At 49.3% G+C, this 24,105-nt stretch overlaps 1 protein-coding gene across 3 annotated transcripts; it reads left to right on the forward strand.

Annotated features, from left to right (window-relative positions):
• The first annotated feature begins 299 nt into the window (after positions 1-299).
• Positions 300-22,611, forward strand: Foxred2 (FAD dependent oxidoreductase domain containing 2). 3 transcript variants are annotated; one of them, XM_008851338.3, is made up of 10 exons: positions 300-1,446; positions 3,411-3,662; positions 4,854-5,123; positions 5,862-6,028; positions 12,001-12,166; positions 13,068-13,160; positions 13,362-13,603; positions 15,083-15,253; positions 19,359-19,612; positions 21,182-22,611. In XM_008851338.3, exons 1-9 carry the CDS (start codon positions 926-928, stop codon positions 19,589-19,591), a joined length of 2,115 nt encoding a protein of 704 aa, XP_008849560.1. In that variant the 5' UTR covers positions 300-925; the 3' UTR covers positions 19,592-19,612; positions 21,182-22,611. The 3 variants fall into 3 exon arrangements, with proteins under 3 accessions (XP_008849560.1, XP_017658247.1, XP_017658248.1); XM_017802758.2 differs by having other exon boundaries at positions 19,359-22,611; XM_017802759.2 differs by lacking the exon at positions 13,068-13,160 and having other exon boundaries at positions 19,359-22,611.
• Positions 22,612-24,105: the final 1,494 nt, after the last annotated feature.

Here is a 24,105-nt window from a genome sequence, read left to right on the forward strand (position 1 = left end):
ATTTGACAAGTCGGTTATGTGATGTTAGGAATGGCATCCCTTGCCCACCCCTTCTATCGCCGGACGAGCACTGGCTTAGTAAAAAAGTACGGATTTAAAGCAGAGGTCCACTGCCCATCCCGGGTGTGCTGTACAGCGCAGCGGTGGCGCACCGGCTCCTGCCCCTGTATCCACTGGGGCAGCGCGCAAGCACGTGCACTCCGCTCCCGCGCCCGCCCAGACCACCCCAGCCCGTCCCGGCGTGCCCTGCGTGGAGCACGTGACCCCGCCCCGTGCCATTGTCGGGCTGAAGGGGCGGGGCCGCGGCGCGAGCCGGCCGAGGGCCTCACCCGATTGCAGGCCGTGGTTGGGCCCTCAGCGAGCTGGGAGCCTCACTCGGTGGGCCGGAGCGTGGCTTGAGCACACGCAAGTGCCAGCAGCAGCCCCCTGAGCGCGGGCACTGGAGGCAGCGGCAGGTGTGCCCCGGAATCCTCACGTGACCCGGGAGGCTGGAGGCGGGGCCTTGCAGGCCACACCCCCTTCAGGTTCCAGTCCGAGGGCGGGGACGTGGCTAGAGAGACCTGTGCCTGGAGGGTCCAGCCCGTGGAGGACTGTGCAGCTAGTGGGGCGCGTCTAGAATGAAGGGAAGTTGGGGCGGCCGCCTCTCCTCTGGGGTTACCATGACAATCAGGGAGTCTGGCGCGCTGGGAAAGAAGACCCTGTGGAGATGAGATGTAGGGATTCAGGATTCCTGAGCGCACTAGATCCCACCTGTAAGGGATGGAGTCGAGGCCGATGAGCCTCTAGGTCCCGTCAGTCCTAGACCTGTCCCGGGCCCCTTGGAGGTTCAGGACACTCTGCGGGACACTCGATCTTGGCTCCTCGGAAGAGCAGGCTCGCACCTGCCACCCGGCCCCGAGGTGCGAGGCCTCCCCTCTGCGGCAGGATGGGGCTCGTGGCCGCGCACCGGGGTCCCGCAGGGCTGCTGCTGGCGCTGGCCCTGCACCTTGCTCTGTGCGCCCGTCCCCACCGGGACTATTGCGTGCTGGGCGCCGGTCCCGCGGGCCTGCAGATGGCCGCGTTCCTGCAGCAGGCCGGCAGGGACTACGCCGTGTTCGAACGCGAGTCCGCGCCGGGCAGCTTCTTCACGCGCTACCCGCGCCACCGCAAGCTCATCAGCATCAACAAGCGGCACACGGGCAAGGCCAACCCCGAGTTCAACCTGCGCCACGACTGGAACTCACTGCTCAGCCACGACCCACGGCTGCTTTTCAGACACTACTCACAGGCCTACTTCCCTGATGCGGGGGACATGGTGCGCTACCTGCGTGACTTTGCACACCACCTGGGGCTCCACGTGCTGTACAACACAAACATCACCCACGTGACTCTGGACAAGGACCCGCAAGCCTGGAACGGCCACTACTTCATCCTGACGGACCAGAAGGGCCAGGCTTACCAGTGCAGGTAAGGAATGGCCTGCTGAAGTTGGACCCATCTTGGAAGGACATCACTGGATTGGCCTCGAGATGGGGGAGGATCGGGAGAAGAGGGGGTATTGGTGCCGCCCCTTGCCCGCGCAGGACTTCAGTGCTGAGGTTGGGCGCAGCCACCGTTTCTCAGGTGTGTCCCCAAAACATTATGGCCCAGTATGTTTGGAAAATTCTCGCAGTTTATCCTCCAGGATTCGTCAGACTCCATCTCCCTGTGATCCTCAGCTGTTGAGTATTCTCTATAAGCACAGCTGGTACCCACAAACCTTTGCAGGCTTGTCCAACCTTCTGACATTGCAAGACAAGGCTGTCATTTATAAAACTACAGTAAAGTTTTACAAAACTCATACCAAAAAGAATCTCATGTTTTAAGCAAGTTTGCCATTTGTGTTGGGCAGCATTCATAGCTATCCTGAACCACATGTGGTCCAGAGTCTCCTAAAACTACTGTCCCCCCCAAAATCCAGGCTGGGCCAAGTGTCCAGCCTGCATTAGACTGGCTGATGGGACTTCAGTAGAGCAGAGGTCCAACAAACAGGGCTTCCAGCCACCAGCTTTATCTTGCTTTGGCACGAGAGACAGTGAACATTGTATGGGCACCTCAAACTTGTCGAATCCTCCCAAGCACCCTAGAGAGGATGTTTACTGATGCCCATTTGGCAGGTGCAGACCTGACGATCAGCAAACTCCAGCACTGTGTCACACCACTGACTTGGTAGATCTGCAACTTAGGCTTGTATTTTGCTGACGCCAAAGCCTGTGTTCTTTCTGCTGCTCCAGGCTCTCTTCCTGGCTGTCAGCCTCACTCCTGCCTCCAGGCAAGGAAGGACTCAGCCAGTCTTCAACTGGTTCTGCAGCCCAGAGAAAGGGGGCTTTCCTGGGGGCTGTCATGATTTGGACTCCTGTATTTCAAGTAGCTGTGCTAGAGTGGAAAGGAGTTTGGAGGAAAGCAGACCAGGGTCAGAAAACAATGGGCGATAGGCTGCGTGTTCCCCTTCAAGAAGCCAATGGGTTCAGCATCAAAACCACACCTGTGGTCAAACCATCCCACAACCTGCAGAATGGAGACCTCCAGCTGCACTGCTCAAGTGTAGTCCCCACCAGTCAAAAGAGTAGAGCTGGGCACGATAGCACACACCTGTAATTCAGTACTTGGGAGGTTACGGCAGGAAGATCACTGCCACATAGCAAGACTGTATGGGGCGGGGGCAAGACCTTGGAATCGGGCCCATCTGTTCTGATTGTGGCTCTATTGCTTTGAAGTGCTCTGAGGCCAAGACCCTCAGGGCCAGTGATTCCTCACCTGTGAAGCAGGCCACAGAGCAAGATGGCACTGAGGAATAGATAAGATGATAAGCAAACAGGCTGTCACAGGGCCTGGGGCAGAAGTAATGCTCGCAGATGAGCGTGCCTTGCCTGCAAATCAGGATGGGGAACCAGAGCTCCTTGTTCCCCCTGTAGGGAGTGGAGGGACCTGGACGGAGACTTGATTGTACTCCTGTGTTCAGTGTAAGGAGACTTTTTTGTTGGTCTTTTGAGACAAGGTCTTTCTGTAGCCACAACTGGCCTGTGACTTGCTACGTAGACCAAGTTGGCCTCAAACTCACAAAGGTCTGCCTGCCTCTGCCTCCTAAGTGCTGGGATTAAAGGTGGGTGCCGGCCACACCCAGCAGAATATTTGGTTTGTTGTAGCAACCATCACCTTCTCAGAGAGCACATGTAATCCCCAGGCATGGTGAAACATGAAGGACTCTGGCTGTGGCTAGCTGAGAGAGAGGCACACTGGAATTCGGACTAGTAGATGGAGGAGGGAGAGAATGGGTGAGCAGATGAGTGGATGTTTCTCTGAGGAGTTGGCAGTGGGGTGGGGGGGATTGTCACTCATGAATGACTTTACGGCTGAGATACTAAACTGTCTTTCTTTGTCCCCACCTGTAGCATCCTGCTTGTAGCCACAGGTTTGTCAGTCCCCAAACTGGTTGACTTCCCTGGCTCTGAACATTTGGAAGGTTATGAATCTGTGTCGGTGGACCCTGAAGACTTTGTAGGTCAGAATGTGCTGATCCTGGGCCGTGGAAACTCGGCCTTTGAAACGGCAGAAAACATCTTAGGTGTCACAAACTTTGTCCACATGCTGAGCCGCTCCCGGGTGCGGCTTTCCTGGGCCACCCACTATGTTGGGGACATTAGGTATGCTATGTCTTATGTATTTTGTGTTATAAACCCCAAATCAGTCTGTTTCTTGATACTGTAAGAAAATACCTGAAGATGAGTAGATTACAAAGGTCTATTCGTTATTTTGCTCATGATTGCAGAGGCCACATCCACACAGTGCTGGCTCTAGCAAGAGCTCACCAGTCTGTATCACTTCATAGCAAATGGAATCAAGGTGGATGGTGCGCATGCCAGAGGGAAAGTCACATAGCAAGACAGGAAGCCGGACAAGGGAGGGGTTGAACTCCCTTCTTTTTTTTTTTATTTATTTTTTTGGTCTTTTTGAGACAGCGTGTCCCTGTAGCCCCAGCTGTCCTGGAACTCACTATGTAAACCAGGCTGGCCTTGAACTCACAGAGATCTGTCTGCCTCTGCCTCCCAAGTGAAGTGCTGGGATTAAAGGCATGCACCACCACGCCTAGCCGAACTCCCTTTATTTTTTTTAATATTTTTGTTTTGATTTTTTTTTTTTTTGAGACAGGGTCTTACTATGTGTCCCGGTTGACCTGGAACTCACTATGTAGTCCAAGCTGGCCTCCAACTCACCTGCCTCTGCTGGGATAAAAGATTCGTACCACCATGTCCCTCAGGCCCCCTTCTTTCATAGCAGCCCTTAAGTTAGAACTAACCAGCTGTCCCAAAACTACCTCAACCTCTTCCAAGTGTACGCCCTAATGATCTGTCACTAGACTCCACCTCTTCAAAACCTATCACCTGGGGCTAGGGCTGTAGCTCAGTTGGTAGAGTGCTTGCCTGGTATGTACAGAACTCTGAGTTTGATCTCTGTCTCTATGTAAACTAGGCATGGTGGTAATACCTGTAATCCTAGCACTCAGGAGGTAGAGGCTGGAGAATCAGAAGTGTAAGATCATCCTTGGGTACTTAGTGAATGTGAGGCCAGCCTGGGCTACATAAGGCCTTATGTGAATGAGAGCAAGAGAGAAAGAGAGGGAGAATGAGAGAAAGAGGCTGTGACTCTACCTTTGACCATTACCTCTGTAGGGACAAAGTTTCCAGTGCAATGCATGACCCCTTACCTTCAAACCCTATATGTGGGAGCTTCCCCCACCCCACCTATATTAGCCAGGCCTCCTGAATCTTCTCTCTTTGTCTCTGTCTCCCGTGTGTATGTGTGTGTGTGTGTGTGTGTGTGTATGTCTCTCCCAGAGCCATCAACAATGGCCTGTTGGACACCTACCAGCTGAAGTCCCTGGACGGGTTACTGGAATCGGACCTTGAATATCTGGCCCTTGTAAAGGACAGCAAGGGCAAGTTCCATATTACTCTCAAGTACTTCCTGGAGGAAAACAACAGCAGTCAGAATGCAGACTCCATCCCCCTCCCCCAGGACGACAATGACAACTTTGCCATGCGAGTGGCCTATGACCGTGTCATCCGTTGCCTGGGCTGGAAGTTTGACTTCTCCATTTTCAACCAGTGAGTCTAAGTGGGGCGGAGGTCGGGATCTCTCACAACCCCTTCAGACCTCTGTAGACACACAGACTTCAGGACAGCACTCCAAGGGTACAGGCGGGTGCCCCATGCCTCTATCCCAGGACAGGAACTATGTCCCAGCTGGCCCTGGAGTGGCCAGGGGACTTTGTGTGGGTTGTGAACCTCCACTCACAGGATGGATAGGCAAGCTCAGAACTTGCTTCAAGGCAATGTAGGCACAGAGGCTCCAAGCCCAGTACAGGGAACACCCCGGAGCCTTTGCTGACCTAATCTGTGAGCCCTGAAAGTTACTCTCCCAGTTCCAGCCCTAATTCTTCATCTCTAAAGTGGAGGTAATAGTTTCTTTCTTGTGTAGTTTTTGTAAGGGTTGGTAGAAGCAAATGCTTGGCATGCGCAGATGCTCAGATAAACATCACTTGCTGCAAGCATTTATAATTGTGCTGTGAAGAACTGCCTGGTCTTGGGATGTTATGGCCCCTTGCCTCTGGCAAAGCATAAGAGGCCAGAGCTTGCTCTGCCCACCTTCCCATCTGGTGACAGCAGCCTCCAGTCCAAAGTCCAACCTTGGGCCAGGCTTGAATCCTTAGTTATCTGTTAAATGACAGTGATTCCCCTCTTCCCAGGGTCACAATGAGGTTAAGTAAGATTCAAAGTATAAAGCACACATTCACTGAACCAAGAGCCCCATCCTCAGCTCCTAACAACCCTCTCCACTTCTAGGTCCCTCAGACTCTCCTCAGGGAATGAGTTCAGCAAGAAGTACCCACTAATCAAAGCCAGCTATGAGTCCAAAGGAAGCCGGGGTCTCTTTGTCCTGGGTACTGCCAGCCACTCAGTGGACTACCGGAAATCCGCTGGGGGCTTCATCCATGGATTCCGATACACAGGTGAGCCTTACTGAAGGGCAGGTGTCCCAGGGCTTAGAAAACCTACAGGTTCTTGACTATGGAAATGGCAAAGGGGTTTCTTATCAGAGTTGATGCTCATAACTTCACTGTTTTCATGGTTTACAGATGTCTAGAAAAAGCTACTGCAAAGATCGTGCCATGTTTTTTTCTGAATATAGTTAATATCTGTCCCTATGTCACAACTTCACAAAAAGAAATGTGTGCTTATTGTAGAAATGTAAAATAACACAGAAAAAGGTAGAGGATACCTCTGAGGGTAACCTGTGACATGCAGAAGCTCTGTGCAGGTTGACGTCTGCTCCTCCAGATGGGTGGTCTCAGAGGTGGTGCTCTCACAGGGCTGCTGTGAGGACTAAATGATACCCAGGCATGTGTACCTGTGAAGCATCTCCCACACTCTGGGTACCAGAAAACTTCCATAAAAATTCTGATGGATTGTATCAGTTCTTCTGGAAAACTTTCAGTATGAAAGGTATTACTTTCCCACTAACTTGAGAATGTTGGCATATAAAATGCTAAAACATATTTTTAAAAAGTAATTAGGCCCGGTGTGGTGGTACATGCCTTTAAAGCACTCAGGAGGCAGAGGCAAGCAGGCCTCTATGAGTTCAAGGCCAGCCTGGTCTATATAGTGAGTTCCAGGCCAGCTGGGGCTACATGGAGACTCTGTCTCAAAAAAGACCCCTCTTCCCAAAGAAAAAAGTAATTTGAAGAGTTAGAGCGATGGCTCAGTGGTTAAGAGCACTGGCTGCTCTTGCAGAGGACCTGGGTTCAGTTCCCAGCACCCACATGGCGACTTACAACTGCCCATACCTCCAGTTCCAGGCAATCTGACACCCTCCTCTGACCTCACAGGTGCACTTACATGCAGGCAATACACTCATACACATAAAATAAAAATAATATAAAAAAATTTTAAAGTAATTTGAGGGCATAGCACAGTGGTAGAGTACTTGTCCAGCATGCCTAAGGCCCTAGGTTCTTAATGCTAACGGTGATGATGGTGATGATTTGACTTAATTGTGTGAGATTAATGATGCTTTGTGATGTTAGGGATAAACATAAATGGAGAAATGAATTGCCACTTGTAGGTTACATACTCCAGAGGCTGGGCACTATAAACACATGTCCCCCAGTGCCTCCAGCACTCTGAGGTGGCTAGGGGGTCACTTTCTTCTGCCTTATTCCCTGTCCCTCCTCCCTCCCTGTCCCTCCTCCCTCCTTGTTCCTCCTCCTCCCTCCTCCTTTCTCTCCCTCCTCTCCATCTTCCTCCACCTCTTCTCTTCTTCCTCTTCCTCTTCTTCAATTGTACTTATTGTGTATCATGTGTGCATACACATTCGTGCACTGTGGTACACACGTGAAGGTCAGAGGACCTGGTTCTCTCCTTCCATCATGGACTCTGGAGATTGAACTCCAGTTGATGGACTTGCATAGCAAGCACTTTTACCCACTGAACATCTGGCCAGGCCATCCTTTGTTTTTTGAGGAAACATCTGAGGGTCAGACAGATCTTTTTGTTTCTGGTTTGGGGTTTTTTAGAGAAAGGCTCTCCTGCCCCCACCCTCTCCATGGAGGAAGCAGTTGAGTGAGATGTTTAGCAGTTACCCACATTTTCATTGGGTTCAACGCTGCAGCTTGGTAAGGCTTTTGCATGAAGCATTTGCTTTGCATTCTGTAGATGGAGGATGAAGTCTCAAAGTCCTTGTTATCAGGAGTATGGTAGAAAGTATTCCCTTAGGACTCTGAATGTTCTTGGTCTGTGTATCCTCAGTTCCTACTCCAGTGTCCACAGTGCTGAGGCCAGGGAGAGAAAGTTGGATGTGTAATAAATAATGGAAGGGAAAATGTTTATGTGGGTGTGGTAGCCCAGGCTGGCCTCAAACTCCCAGTAGTCTTCCTGCCTCAGCCTGCCAGGTTCTGGGATTATACTGTACACAACACACCTGGCTTGTTTTTTGTTTTCTTTAAAAAACAAAAAACGGGCTGGAGAGATGGCTCAGTGGTTAAGAACACTGGTTGTTCTTGCAGAAGACCCGAGTTTGAATCCCAGGACCCACATGGCAGCTAACAACTGTCTGTAACTCTAGTCCCAGGGGATCCAACAGCCTCTTCTGACCTCCTCAGGCATTGCACAACACAAGTGCACTTACCTACATGCAAGCAATACATGCAGACACATAAAATAAAAATAATAAATAAAATTTTTAAAAAAGGCCGGGTATGGTGGCGCATGCCTTTAATCCCAGCACTCAGGAGGCAGAGGTAGGTGGATCTCTGTGAGATCAAGGCCAGCCTGGTCTACATAGTGAGTTCCAGGACAGCTGGAGCTACAGGGAGACCCTGTCTCAAAAAAAAAAAAAAAAAAAAAAAAAACCAGACAAACTTTATGTATGTATGTGTCTGTGTTGCCTGCTTGTCTGTATGTGCACCATGTGCATGCATGTGCCTGTAGAGGCCAGAAGAGGGCATCAGATATCATGGATCTGGATTACACGTGGTTGTGAGCCACCCAGTGTAGGTGCTGGGAAATAGACCCAGAATCCTCTGCAAGAGCAGCAAGTTCTCTTCACTGCTGAGCCACCTCTCCAGCCTCTGTTTTCTTTTTAAAGACAATAGGCAGATGTTATGGGGGGAACAGACTTGGTGATCAGTGCAAAGATCTTGCCATGTTTTCTATAAATATATATAGCAGTATCTATCCCTACTTCACAACTTCATAGAAGTAAATGTATGCTTACTGTAGAAATGTAAAGTAACAGGGCTGGCGAGATGGTGCAGCAGTTAAGAACACTGGTTGTTCTTGCAGAAGACCCAGGTTTGAATCCCAACACCCACATGGCAGCTAACAACTGTCCGTAACTCCAGTCCCAGGGGATCTGACGTTCTCTTCTGTCCTCCTCAGGCATTGCACAACACAGGTGTACTTACCGACATGCAGACAATACACCCACACACATAAAATAAAAATAATAAATAAAATAGTTTTTTGAAAAAAGAAATGTAAGCCGGGCATGGTGGCAAATGCCTTTAGTCCCAGCACTCGGGAGGCAGAGGCAGGCAGATCTTTGTGAGTTCAAGACCAGCCTGGTCTACATAGTGAGTTCCAGGCCAGCTGGGGCTACAGGGAGACCCTGACTCAAAAAGACAAAAAAGAAAAACAAATGTAAAGTAACACAAAAAGGAACTCAGTGTAATCACAGCACACAGACCTCTAATTGACATTTGGGGTTTTTATTTGTTTGTTTTTTGGGTGTTCTTGTTTTAGATTTTTCTTTCTGAGACAGGGTAGCCTCAGTTGGCCTGGAACTCGCTATGAGGACCAGGCTGGCCTCAACCTCACAGCCAGCCTCTGCCTCCAGAGTGCTGAAATTAAAGATATGCATCACCCAGCCTGCTCCCCCTCCATCTTCTCTTTCTTCCTAACTTCCTTTTTTTAAACTTTATTTATTTAATGTGTATGAATGTTTCGCCTGCATGTTTGTAAGTGCACCTGTGTTGTGGCAATGCCTGCGGAGGCCAGTAGAGGGCGTTGGATCCCCTGGTACTGGAGTTATGGATGGTTGGTAGCCACCATGTGAGTGCTGAGATTCGAACCCAGGTCTTCCAGTAAGAGCAGCCAGTACTCTTAACCGATGAGCCATCTCTCCAGCCCCTAATTGACATTGGGGGTTTTTGTTTCCTTTTTTTAAACTTGGAACAGAATTTATGTGTATGTGGGTGTGTCTTGACCTTGCTCCTTGTTGCCTGAGAAGCAATCCTAAGGGAAACCAGAGAGAAAGGCAGTAAAGTGTCAGGAGACAAAGGCAGTGGCACAGACTACCACTGCATAGGAGAAATGACACACTGCAAACCCTGCCCTGACTTGCTCTCACAACCCTCCCTGCCTGGCCTCCACACAAATTAGGGCTTCTTTGGCTCCTGACTAGCCTTCCTGCCAGCAGCCTTTCTAGCTTCCCATCTGATCATGTCATCTGGTCATGTGGTACTTGTAAAAACACCCTTGATTTAAACCAAAGGTCTGGGGCTAGGGATGTGGCTCATTTGGTGGAGTGCTTGCCTGGCATGCACAAAGCCTTAGGTTTGATCCCCAGCCCTTCATAAACTGGGCATGATGGTGCATGCCTGTAATCCTAGTGTTCAGGATGAAGTGCTGAGACTTTAAAGGTCTCCTCAGCTATAGTGAGTTCAAAACCAGCCTGGCTTAGAGACCCTGTCTCAATAAAAAAAAGTGGGAGAGCTCTGAACTAGATCTGGTGGCTCAGGTGCCTGAGGCAGAAGGATCATATGTTCAAGGCCAGCCAGGAGTACACAGTGAGATCCTGTCTCAAAAATAAATGAGTAAGCCAGACAGTGGCACACTCCTTTAATCCCAGCACTTGGGAGGCAGAGGCAGGCAGATCTTTGTGAGTTCGAGGCCAACCTGGTCTACATAGTAAGTTCAGGACAGCTGGGGCTACAAGGAGACCAGGTCTCAAAAAGAGAAAAAAAAAAAAGAGTAAATAAATAAATAAAATGGGGCTGGAGAGATGACTCAACATCAACAGTTAAGAGCACTGGCTACTCTTACAGAGGACCAGGTTCAATTCTCAACATCTACATGGCAGCTAACAACTATCCTTAACTCCAGTTCCAAGGGAATCCAACACCCTCTTCTACCTCTGTGGGTATTACACAACACAGGTACACTTAGTCACATGCAGGCAATACAGTCATACACATAAAATAAAAATAAATAAAATATCTTTTAAAAGATGGGGGGCTGGAAAGATGGCTCAGCAGCTAAGAGCACCCACTGCTCTTGAAAGGACCCAAGTTCAGTTCCCAGCACCCACATGGCAGCTAACAACCATGCTTAACTCTAGTTCCAGGGAATCTGTCTCTTCTTCTGACCTCCATGGTCATTGCATGCACACTTATATACATGTAAGCAAAACATTCATATTTATTTTATATAAAATAAAAAGATAATTTTTAAAAAAGAGATTCTATCCTCAGTACCACTAGATGGGGCTGGGGGGTTGTCTTCTCCTTGAGTCTTGTTCTTTCTGACTCCTCCTCCACTCCTTGGAAACTTCAGCACCTCAGCATGGCACCACCTGCCCTCCACAGGTCCTGCTTTGCCAAGGTGCCAGGTTTGTTCTTCATCCCAGGCGCCCTTCCAGGTGCCTCCAGCTGTTCTGCTCCCAAACCTCAAAAAACTCAGAGGGCCACAGTCACCTCCAGGGAGCAAGAGGCCCACCACAGCTCCTTTCCATGAACTCACTTTTGTGGCCCAATTTTTTTTTTTTTTCTGAGACAGGGTCTCCCTGTAGCCCCAGCTGGCCTGGAACTCACATTGTAGACCAGGCTGGCTTGAATTCACAGAGATCCTCCTGCCTCTGCCTCTGCCTCCCAAGTGCTGGGATTAAAGGCATGTGCCACCATGCACAGCGTGGCCTGATTTTTAATTGCATTGTTTGTTGACTTTGGAAGCACACATGTCTGTGGTGGGCCATTTCATGACAATGTAGAGCCACCCCAGGTATGCAGAAAATCTACCTCACTCTTAGATTAGACAAGGGTTGCTTTCTACAGAACATCTCAGAACAGAACCCAGGTACAGCTGGGTTTGGGCTGTGAGGGAGAGGAGCAGTCAGAGACGAGCCATATGTGCTTCAGATAGAAATGGCCTCAGGAGGGCTCTGTGTCTGGGTTGGCTATGCCCAGTGTGAAGGGATGGCAGATGGCAGTGGGTGGACCACTGAGACCCAAATCCTATCCCACTCATTCTTTGCCTGTTACTTGAGGGACAGAACAGAGCAGGGTCCTTCAGTGGCATGTGACTATGAACAGAGAACATCTGTCACCTGGCCCTTTATACACAGTGCGGCTCCCCAGGCCTGGGCCTCCATCCAGCAAAAGGATAAAATCTTAAGTACCACAGGCCCTTCCTCCTCTGGCCATTTCAGTGCGTGCAGTCCACCGGCTCCTGGAGCACCGGTACCATGGCATCACCTGGCCGTCCATGGAGCACCCCATCACACAGCTGACCAGCTCCATCATCCGGCGTGTGAACGAGGCTTCTGGGCTATACCAGATGTTTGGTGTGCTAGCCGACATCATCCTGCTGAAGAAGTGAGTAGCCTGTCCCCTCCACCTTCCCCACCTGGCTCTACCCACATATCCTACACTTTGCTTCTCTTCCTATCCAGTGTGCTAAGTAGCCTGGTGTTTTTCTTGCCAAAAGGAAGCCTGCAGTGGGTTGTTCTATCCTGGGAGGATAAATCATTGAAGTGAATACCACCATCTGTGCAGGAGTGAACGCTGAGTTTACCAAATTCTCTGTGTGGCTTTGACAGTTAGTTGGCCTCTCTGAGCTTTCCTGTTGCATCTGTAAAATGAGCCTCACAGCCTTGCAGCCTTGAAGGAAGGTCAAGGTGGTAAGCTATAGATCACAGGACATTCAGAGTCTGAGAATGCAGTACAGGACGTAGGAGGAGAGAGCAGGGGAGGGCTGTGGGGAGAACTCTCAGAAGACAGGGAGATAAGTAGAGGAAGAGCCCCTCAAAGGTCAGAGGGCTCAGCACACCCACCTCACTTGTCCTTAACAGTTCCAGAGCTGTCTAGATCTGACCAGCCTTCACCACGTTCCCACTCTGGGTCTGTATTCCAGTCCTGCCATCCACACTGGCCCAGCATCCTTCCTCCATGACTGGCCTACCTTCAGTGCCATCCCTTCAAAAGGAGAATCATGGGCCAGGCATAGTGGTGCACGCCTTTAATCCCAGCACTTGGGAGGCAGAGGCAGGTGGATCTTTGTGAGTTTGAGGCCAGCCTGGTCTACATAGTGAGTTACGGGCCAGCTGGGGCTACAGGGAGACCCTGTCTGAAGAAGACCAAAAAAAAAAAAGAGAGAGAGAGAGAGAGAATCATACTGTCATCTCTGCTTCACACTTCCTAGGGGCAAGCTGATCCACTGGACCCCACATTCACCTTGTACCCCCCTTTATGCAGCCCCCTGTGCTCTCTTGCCCAGGGTCTCTTGTCTCTACCCACACTGGCCAGCAAAGCCTTCATCTGGCCCCAGGCCTTCTCTGCTTTTCCTCAACCTGGAGCACTCTTGCCTCAGGTGTGTACTCAGGGTACCCTGAATTTCTGGAACCTGCCCTTAGTGTGAGAGGGAGCACAGCTGCCGTGGTGATATGATAGGGTGGGGAATTCCTGATCCGTCTACACCACTGCACTGGCACCTGCCATGCCCAGTTGCCACCTGTGAACCTGTACCCCTTACCAGAACCCAGCCCCGAATCTCCCTGGGTCCCACCCCCAGGAACGCCACAGCATTTGAGTACCTGGAGGAGTTCCCCATGCAAATGCTGGCCCAGTTGGAGACCCTCACGGGGCGGATGGCACACCACGGCCTCTTCGTCATCAGCATGGAGTATGGCAGAAACTTCTCTGGACCTGAGAAGGACGTTTTCTTTTACGACCGGTCTGTGGGACACACGGAAGACGCCTGGCGATCTAACTTCCTCCACCCTGTCATTTACTACTACAGACACCTCCCCACTGGTGAGCTGACATGCTATCCCTGAACTCTGCCTCTCCCAAAGGGGTACTCCAACTCCTTCTTTCTGTACAGTCATTACCACAAGCCTCACAGAAGTCCTGCATATGCCGGGGGGCACCCGGGGGAACCTACATAAGCCAGGCTGAAGTGCTTAATCTCTGAGCACCATGCAGTGTGAGCTTTGTTGTGCTGCAGTGCCTCCAAGTGAGGGGCAGAGATGCTACAAGTAAGTATGAGGAGGGGCGAGTGAGGACCACAGGATGGCTCAGCGGGTAACAGTGCTTGCTCCACAAGCCTGGCAACCTGAGTTCAATTCCTGGAACCCACATAAAGATGGAAGGAGGAAACCAACTCCAAAAAGTTGTCCTCTGACCTCTATACACATGCTGTGGCATGCAAGCCCCACCCACATGCCATGTACACACATTTTAAGTAATTTTTATATATTTAGCAGCATATGACTGTTTTTACCTGAATATATGTAAGTGCACCATGTGTCTGCAGTGCCCACAGAGGACAGAAGAGGGCGTCTGATCCCCTGGAATTGGAGTTATGGATGGTTGTTAGCTGCCATGTGGATGCTGGGAACCAAACTTCGGTCCTTTGCAAAAGCAGTGGTACAAAAATTCAAGGCGAAATCTCCAGCTCTTTCCTCATTGCTGTGTGATCTTGACCATTACTTAACCTCTCTGAGCCTCAATTCCTGCTCTAGAAAATGAAATGACAATAGTCACTTTGTACAGAATTATGGAAGGATACACACACAATACCAGCAATACCAGGACAGTGTAGTGACCAACTCACAGCCTGGGTAACTCACCTTCCACTCCAGAGCTTGAAGAGCTGCAGCTGGAAGAGGGTGAATGTAATCCCAGCACTGGGGAAGCTGAAGCAGAGAATTGCCCCAAGTTTATGTTGAGACCCTCTCTTAAAATTCAAAACAGCTGGATGGTGAGGCACTTGGGAAGTAGCAGTAAGAGGCCAGTCTGGGCTATCTAAGACCCTGTCTCAAAAGAAGAAGAGGTGGTCCTGCGGGGGATTGCTCCCAAGGGCAGAAGCAGCTTGAATAGGCAGAAGAGACCGGGATGCATGTCTGTATTCAATAGCAGGAGCACTAGCCAACTAGGATTCGTTGTCTGTCCTGGAGTCTAGTTCCCAGGATGGCCAACTGTTGGCTCGGGGCTGGTGGGCTGCTCCTTCCCTGAGGGCAGAGTCCACAGCAGTGGGAAGTGGACTTAGAGAAGTCCCACACAGGGCCTCTGAGCCCATCACCAGCCTCAAGTCACTGGTCCTACCCTGCCCTCAGAAACTGCAAGTGGCAGCTCTATTTCCTCTTTCTCCCATCAGCCATCCAAGTATGTGAAGATAGCTATTAGCCAGGCTGACCACAGCCTTGCAGAAGTGCCCCAGGAGGTGGGCACAAGAGCAGGGGGAGGCCCTGGAGGTCCAGGACCTGCTCTGACACCTGCCTCTCACCACAGAGCAGGAGGTACGGTTCCGGGCGGCACACTGGCCTTTGCCCCGACCTGCTGCCATCCATCACATCCTGGAAGACTTTCTGACTGACTGGACTGCACCAGTGGGGCACATCCTCCCACTGAGACGCTTCCTGGAGAACTGTCTGGACACTGATTTGAGAAGCTTCTATGCAGGTAACCCCAGTTCCCCAGAGGGCAGAGGGTCAGCCTGATAGAGTCCTCTGAGGGAGGGCCAGACAGCTCCATGCCCTGTGGAGTTTCAGGATCCAGATCTAGAAATCCAAAGCCCAGATTCCTGTTTGCTGCAGTGGCAGAATGCATGCTCACCCAAGGTTCCTCCCAGTGCAGCATACCTGAAAACAAGCATTAATGTGTCCTTTTTAAAGAACTAGAAGGAAATGCAGGGAACTCCAGAGGCCAGACCACTGCTAGCCCAAGATGAGGTGCTCATCTTCAGTAGTCCAAGACCATGGTGTGTGCTGAGTACCACCTGGCACAGGAAGATAGGCGGGGCCTGATGGGACGTTTATTTAGAGACCTTCAATAGGCTTGGAGCTCAGTGGGTAATGAGATTTAAAAAAAAAAAAAAAAAAAAAAAAAAAAAACACACAGAGGTTAAATCCAGGTGCTTGGGAGGTGGAGGTAGGAAGACCAGGAATTCAGATCCAACCCAGACTACAAAACAAGTTCAAGTCCAGCCTGAGCTCCATAGGACATTGTTTAAAAAATGGAAAAAAGTCCCAAGAGAGGGAGCAATGGAGGAATGTATGTTTGTTTGGCCTTTAGTAGAATAAGGGAAAAATCTCCCCTAAGAATTTCCTACCACTAGGTCCCACCCTAGTAAATTTAGGGCCTAACTCCATACCATCTTATGGTATAGAAATCACAGAAGCAAACACAAATCTTTCCTCAAGAAATACACTTTAAAACTGGTTCCCCAAGAATTACCATGGATGAAGTTCCGAGGAAAATTAATTCCCAATCAAAATCACTTACCTTGTAAGGACATAAACCACCATGAAAGATTGTTAGCAGACACAATAAACTACAGGATCAAACCAACAAAGGCTGCAGATATTGGAAATACAAGAAAGAGATGGTTGAAATACAGCGAAAAGTGAGTCTACATTTTGGTTGGGTGAATACTTCAGTGGCAGAGCACTGGCCGAGGATGGATGGGTTTGATCACCAGCACAGAAAGGGAGAGAAGGGAAGGGAAAAAGGAAGGAGGAAAATACAATGAAAAGGTAGGGCCTTCCAAAATTGATTGTGCAGGTTTGAAAAAGATCCAGATAGAACTTCTGGAATATGCTTGCAGTGATAAATTCAGCATACAGGTTTTAATGGTACATTAGACAGCTGAAGAGAGAATTGATGAACTTGAAAGTAGATCTGACCCAAACTCAGAGAAGGACTGATCCAGAGGAGAAATTGAGAAACAAGGCAAATTGTTGTCTTTTTAAATCGTAGAGTGTTGCAAGTCCATTCCTTTATTTATATTGACAGATCATCCGTTGTGTGTCAGACATCATTCACACCAAGTCAGTTGAAGATCGACTCTAGCCTAGTCAGAGAGCAAGCATTTCGCTTTGCTTTGAAATAATGCTGTTTGGGAAATGGCTTGAAACAAATGCTTAAAATGATAATCTAAATTCATCTTTATTTTCATTTAAATCATTTCTTTTGAGATGCTGTGGGTGAACCCAGGGCCTCATGCATGCTTGGCAAGTGTTCTGCCACTGAGTGACATCCCCAACCTGATACTCTAAATATATACCCATCACAAACTTGGGTTCATTCATAGAGTCAGAGCTGAATACCTTTGCATTCTAGCAGTCTGTCAGCTGCCAACATTACTCATAACTGACCAGTGAAATGACCAATGAGATGAGAGCCCTCAGCTCCAAACTGTCTCCCTGTTCCTTGAGGCTTTGAGTCCACAAAAATGCCAGTGCATGCTCAGGAGCCTGTCCCATGGAAAGCCGTGCGTGGCTGTATTTTCCCAGCCCTGCAAGCTGCTGGATGTGCTGGTGTCCTGAACTGGGACAAATCCTTACAGCAGAAGGCCGCTGGCGCAGCTTGAGGCTCCCTGCTGCCATTTAACCATAGCACAGCTGCTAGCTCTGGCCTCAGCCGTTCCTGGGCCCTACAGAAGGATGACGTCATCAGGCAGTCATGCTAGCCAAATGGCCACCAGGCTGTCCTTGCATCTGCCCTCTTCCCTGCCAAGGTCTCTGTACTGGCAGTCAAGTGAAACAGGAGAGGTGCTGTAGAGACCTCAGCCTGTTCACCATGTGAGCCTCATAGCAGCTTTCCTCATATGGCCCTCCTTTTGAACATGAGTTAGAGACAGGGAGGTGAAGAGTTTTCCCCCAAAGTTGCAGGACTCTGGCCGGGCTCTAACACTCTGCCTTCCCATCCTGCCTCGCTCCCTGCTCCCTCAAAAGACTAAGCCTCTATATGTCTCTGCTCCCATTTTCTCAATCAAAGCCATGCAAGTGTGCTGAGTTCTCTCCCCACCCCCCTTATCCTTGGAGGATACAGTCCAAGACCCCCAGTGGATTTCTGAAATGGTCGAACCAAATCTTAGACTTCCATGCATGCCTAGCCAAAGATGCATTCTTACCATAGATCTTAGCAACTGCAGCATACAAGTTGGTTTTTCTTTTCTTTTCTTTTCTTTCTTTTTTTTTTTTTTTGAGACAGGGTCTCCCAACTGGCCTGGAACTCACTATGTAGAGCAGGCTGGCTCACAGAGATCCACCTACCTCTGCCTCCTTGGGATTAAAGGCGTGCGCCACCCCGCCCAGCATTGTTGCTTTTTCTTACTCAGTGTAGAACTATCATCTTTGCACTTAAAGCAAGAATGTTATGGCTTTCCTTTGGCACATCCAAATTGCCACATCACTGTTCCTATGCTTTTATAACCATCATTAAATAAGGGTTACCTGACAAGCACACTGTGACATTATGACAGGCATGTTAACCAAGACAGTTACTAAGTATCTGATGGGAAGGTAGTATATACAATGTGGATACCTGGATGAAGAGATGATTCCCATCCTGTTAATCAAGTGGCTACTAAGTAACTAGCAGGTAGACCATATATACAATGTTAATTCTTCAATGATTGAGTTCCAAATGTGGATTCCCACCCCTGGTGGACTGGAGCAGAAAGGCTCTAGATTTTCATCACACAGTTTAAAACATATGATTTATTTCTAGAATTTCTTATCTAGTATTTTCAGACCACAGTTGACTGTGAATGAGTGAAACCATGGAAAACAAAATCCTAGGTAAGATGGGACCACTGAACTTGGCTGAAAAGACTTTTCCCAGCTCCCCACTCTCATTCTCCACAAGGACTACTGCTGCTTTTGTGGTGGTCCCTCCTGAAGCCTTCACTTTGCTCATAGCTTCTTTAGTTATTCATATTTCAAAATAATACATATCAGCTGGGTGTGGTGGCGCACGCCTTTGATCCCAGCACGCAGGAGGCAGAGGCAGGTGGATCTCTGTGAGATCAAGGCCAGCCTGGTCCACAGTTTCAGGACAGCTGGGGCTACAGGGAGACCCTGTCTCTAAAAGACCAAAAAAGACCAAAATATTACATATCCACAGTGCTGGTAACAGAACTTTTTTATTACCTTTGAGTGTGGGTGTGTGTGTTGGCATTCTTGTACGCAAGTGCATGCATGCACACACACACACACACACACACACAAAATGGAAGTCAGAGAACAGCTTGTAAGTCAGTTCTCTTCTTCCACCATGTGGGTTCCAGGGATCAAACTCAGATCCCCAGACTTGACAGCAGGCACCTTTGCCCACTGAGCCATCTCACTGGCCCAGGAATAGAACTTCTCATGCAATATTTGCAGTGTTGATATTATTACAGGCAATGCTGAGCTCAAAGTGGGACTGGTCCCAAGGAAAGCCAGCTTCTAGAAGAGCAAGCTGGGGGCCAGCTCTCCAGAGATGGCTCCTGTCCCAGGCCAGCCCCATGTGGAGCATAGTGTTCAGCTAGCTTTCTGGGACCCATCGTTTCTGTGGTTTCATTCATTTTGGTGCTTCATGGAGAATCTTGGCCCATGACCTGTTTGGGTCATCCTGGGTCATCCATGAGAATTCTGGGGAAGGGCAACTCCAGGTTGAAGGGCTGGAAAGGGCTGTATAAAGCCCCCTGATTAACAACGCCCCCAAGTGTCCCCAGCATTGGCCACTCCTCTTCCAGCTTCTCTGTCCATTCCTGGCCTTTTTTTTTTTTGCCTTTGTGTAGAATCCTGTTTCCTGTTCATCTTCACACGCCAGAAGCTGCCTCCCTTCTGCCAGCATGGGTACCTGCACATGCAGGGGCTTGCAAGCACCGAGAGCCTTCAGCAGCACGGGGTGGAGAGCAGACTCCTGAAGAGCTATGCAGCCATGGAGGACAGCAGCCAGGGACCTGGTGACCACCCCCTGGCTCCAGAGTCTCTCACTCAGTCCCTTGACAGCAACAAGGAGGAGCTCTGAGTGTCCTCTCCCAGGCTCTCGGTGTGTGACAGTGCCTCCACCCAGGAATCTTTGCCTCCAGGCAACCTCTTTCCCTCAGCTCCTGACAGCTCAGGACACCTGATCATCACAGGGAACACAACAAGGCAGCTTGTAGAGTGCAGAAGGCTGGGGCATGGCCACAGTGGTCTCCCTTCCTGTGCTGGTCCTGCATGCTAGGATGCAGGGTCGGTAGAAGGGCACCTTCTGCCAGGTGTGAGCTGCTTTCCATGGCCAGCTTGTCTCCAGTTGGAGCACTGCTGAGCATCAGGCTGGCTGGTAGGTCCCTTCTAGGGCTGCTCTCTTCCTAATGGCTCACTCTGCAGGTGAGCCTGGCTCTACCTAGGGAACAGCTCACAGCTTGAACTCACCCTGATTTCCACAACAGGCATGTATCAAGTGTCTCCCAGGGTCCCCATCTGGAGGGCCTGTGTCTGCGCCCCTCTTCCCGCACTGCCTTGTGGCACCTGTTCTCAACAGAACTCAGGGTCCAGGCTGACTGTTCATCACAGGCCCAGAGAGCTGGCATAGGGCAGAGATGGGAAGCTCCTGTAACGCCAGCTGTCTATCAGGCTTCTCAGAAGCAGGGCATCTCAGAGCTGCCCTGTCCCCAGGATCACACTCCGAGGGATAAGCGGCCTCAGTGTCCTTCTCCCGCCTTGCTCTCTACCATCCTGAGCCATGTCTTGTTTGAGACCCAGCAGGGCAGGTTGAAGGCAGCAGTATTCTAGCGCCTGCTGTCTTGTGCATGGAGACAGTCACAGGTACTTACCAGCGCCTGGTTGCCTTCCTGCTCCTCTCCATCATTGTTCCTGGACAGAGTCCACACTCAGCTGATAGTTTAGTTTCACTGAAGAATAAGCCAACACTTGGTGATCACGTGATGCCTCATAGCCCCAGAGCTTATGCACTCATCAGCCCTCACTCTTCCTTCAGGGGGCCACTTGGGCATCTAAGGACGACTCTGGACGCAAAGCCCCTTCCTGGGAGCATCCTCTTCCCCTTGGAAGAGTCTTGACTGAGTCCAAACCCCCTTAGCTACCCGGCCTCCTGTTGGCCTGCAGCCACGTCCCATCCAGTGCTCCAAAGACTCTAGCAGGGCAATTAACAGCCTCATGTCACCAGAAGGAATTGTGTGCCCAGGTTCCTACTTGGGGTAATTTACACAGGGCCAAAACTTGTAACTGAAACATCTCCTAATCCCAGGATGGCAGATGTGCTGTGCATTTCATGCATGTGATTGGCAAGCCAAAATGGGGCCCTGCTGCCCCACCCTCTCTTTTCCAAAGCAGTTTTAAATGAATCTTTCAATTAGCACAGTACGGTGAATCGAATTCTGTTCCTTACATCTCACCCAGCAATCACTGGCGCTGTCTGAGCCACTTGTTCCCGTAAGTTTGAGGTGCTTTAACAAGTAGTTGGCTGCTGCCTGTGTGTGTGACATCTGCTGTTTCCTGTCATCTGCCAGATCATTCATGCATCGAAATACCAGGCAGCCTTGTTTTAATACAGAGGATTCCATTCTTGCTCAGTTGACAAGAGATGTCTTCCTTGCTTTTTCTCTTTTGACAGGGTTTCGATATGTAGCCCCTGCTGACTTCCTGGTGCTTACTCCACAGCCCAGTCTGGACCTGGACTCTTGGCAACTCTGCCTCAGCCTCCCAGGTCCTAGAATTACAAGTGTGAAGCACATGACTGTTTTATTAAATAAAAGGTTTAAATTAAGGGAAACTTGGTGTGGTGGTATCCATCTGTATCCCAGCACTAGGAAAGCAGAAGCAGGAGAATTGGACTGAAGCCTGGCTGTGGAGAGTTCCAGGGTAGCATGGGCAACTCAGCAAGAGCCTTTCTAACAAAAAAACTTTGTTGTTTTGTTTTCCTTTTTGAGACAGGTCTCCCTGTAGCCCCAGCTGACCTGAAACTCTGTGTAGACCACGCTGGCCTTGAACTCTCAGAGATCCACATGCCTCTGCCTCCTGAGTGCTGGGATTAAAGGTGTGTGCCACCATGCCCAGCTTAAATTTTTTTTAAGCCATAAAGACAGAATGGGTAAAAATAATTCTAGTGAAGGAACTGATTGAAATAAATGAGAAATAAGGTGAATAGTTAAGTAAATCTTCACCCAGTGGATGATGATCTCAAGTGGTGTGGAGAAGGATGGATCAGTACACACATTTGATAGTGAAAAGAAGCCGGTGTGAAACTGCTGCAAGGGCTGAGCTGCTTGTCACTGCAAACCTAAGAGATCACAGCACAGAGAGCCAGGAAAGGAAACCAAGAGATGCCAGCAGCCACTTCTCTGCATCTTGGGGACTGAGTTCTTTTTTCTCCTCCATCAAATTTGTGTTCATTTTTAAAATGTGATTATATAATACTGAAGTAGTTTTTTTTTAATCTCTGATCTTGAAATTGCTGGGAAAGAGTGAGCATAGGAGCCCCAGCAATAGGGGGTATTCTGCTGTGCTGGTCCATGTGGTTCCAGGGTACTGTCCCCTGGGGAAAGAGCAGCAAGCATCAGGGCATAACTGCTGAATCTGCGGCAGGGTAGGATACCTGTAATCCCAGCACTCAGGAAGTGCAGCTAGGAGGATCAGGAGTTCAAGATCATGCCTGGGTACATTGAAAGTTAAAGGTCAGCCTTTCTCAAAAACCATGCTTAGACTATAGGAAGTGAATTATGAGCTGTGTGTTCCTCACATTGAGGCATAAATGCTTGGACTTAAAATGATCCTGAGCTAACTTCTAAAGGGCTTACACTGGGTGTAGTAAACTTTAGGTAAACCTCAGATCCAAGATAAACTCCAAGCCAGGAACTGTGTGAAACCCCCAACCCAGAAATCCTGTTACCTGGGAAAACAAATAGCCCCTATTGTCTCAAAACCTCCAAACCAAGTCACCAGCACTGGCCTACCCACCTCCCCCTTTCCAATCCCCCAACCCTTATACGCAGCCCACCAACTGTGCCTGAGGAGAAACTGTCACACCTTCACTGTTCTTCATAAAGAATCTGCTCCTGAAGTCGGTCTCATCTTTCATTTTCATGTTGCCCTGGTCAATCTAATTAACATTTTCTAGCACATGTGGATTCTGAACTGATGGATACCACACAACAGAGATTGTCTTGGAAGAATCTTTTCTCCTAAATCATAGAAAAATAAAAATCCTCATTTTGGGAGAGAGTTCCTAGGTTCTGCAGTGCATTGTAGAACCCCAAATTTCCTTTTGCCTGATAAAAGTGGGGGTGTCCATGAAGTCTGCCTGGAAACCAGCTAACCAAGAAGTGAACTTGAAGGCTGGGGATGTAGCTCCTTGGCAGAGTGCTTGCCTAGCATACACAAAGCCCTGGAGTCAGACATGAATCAGGTGTGGTGGCACACACCTATAATCCCATCACTCTAGAGGTAGAGGCAGGAGGCTCAGAAAGCCAAGGTCATCCTCAGCTACACAGTGAGTTTGAGGTTAGCCTCAGATACACAAGACTCAGTCTCAAAAAATAAGAAAAAAAAAGAAAAAGCATGTAAACCAGGCATGATGTTACATGCCTATAATTCAAACACTTATGAGTTAAAGGAAAGGGGACCAGTAATTCAAGGCCAACCTTGGCTACATAGTAAGTCTGAAGCCACCCTGAACTTCATGAGACCTATCTCAAATCAACACACACAAAGTCCCGTGTAGCACACAACAGAGACCGGCCTGCAATACAAGTGACCCTGAACATGGACCTTACCCAAGCAAGCCAGTTAACTGTAAAACCAGCTGTACCTCAACAAGCCTAATGAGAGGCCCTGAGCTAGGACTGCCCAGGCAAGCTACTCAAGATTCCTAAGGAGGGAAATTCCTGATTTAAAGAAATTTTAGGCCAGGCATGGTAGCCTACCCCTTTAATCCCAGCACTTGAGAGGCAGAGGCAGGCAGATCTCTGTGAGTGTGAGGTTAGCCTGGTCTACATAGTGAGCTCCAAGCCAGGTGGGGCTATACAGGGAGAAACTGTCTCAAAAAGACAAAAAAAAATTTTTTTTTAGACAATAAGTGTTTGCTGCTTAAGCTGCTAAAAATAGAGGGCTGGTTGTTTCACGTCCTCGGATAACTAATACATGCTCTAAGTCACTTACCTGCACTGATTTAATTTTTACCACAACCACATGCAGTAGAGATTACTGTCCACTCTACAGGGGTGGGGTCCTTGGAAATGCATCTTGTTGAAGCCATCTACCAAACAGCAGCAATCCATTCAGGAACAGAACGGCACCTGTGTTAGTTACTCTTCTCATTGCTGTGACAAAACACCTGACAAAAGCCACTTAAGGAAGTGTTGTTTCTGGCTCACAGTTCCAGTGCACAGGCCTTCGTGGCGGGAAAGGCCTGGTGGCAGGCGCATGAAGCATCTGGTCACAGTGTGTCCCTAGTCAGGAAGCAGAGAGATGGATGCTGGTGCTCAGCTTGCTTTCTCCTTTTTTTTTTTTTTTTTTTTTTTTTTTTTTTTTTTTTTTGTC

Source organism: Nannospalax galili, unplaced genomic scaffold, assembly GCF_000622305.1.
Source record: "Nannospalax galili isolate Female #2095 unplaced genomic scaffold, S.galili_v1.0 scaffold445, whole genome shotgun sequence".
Taxonomy (NCBI): Eukaryota; Metazoa; Chordata; class Mammalia; order Rodentia; family Spalacidae; genus Nannospalax; species Nannospalax galili.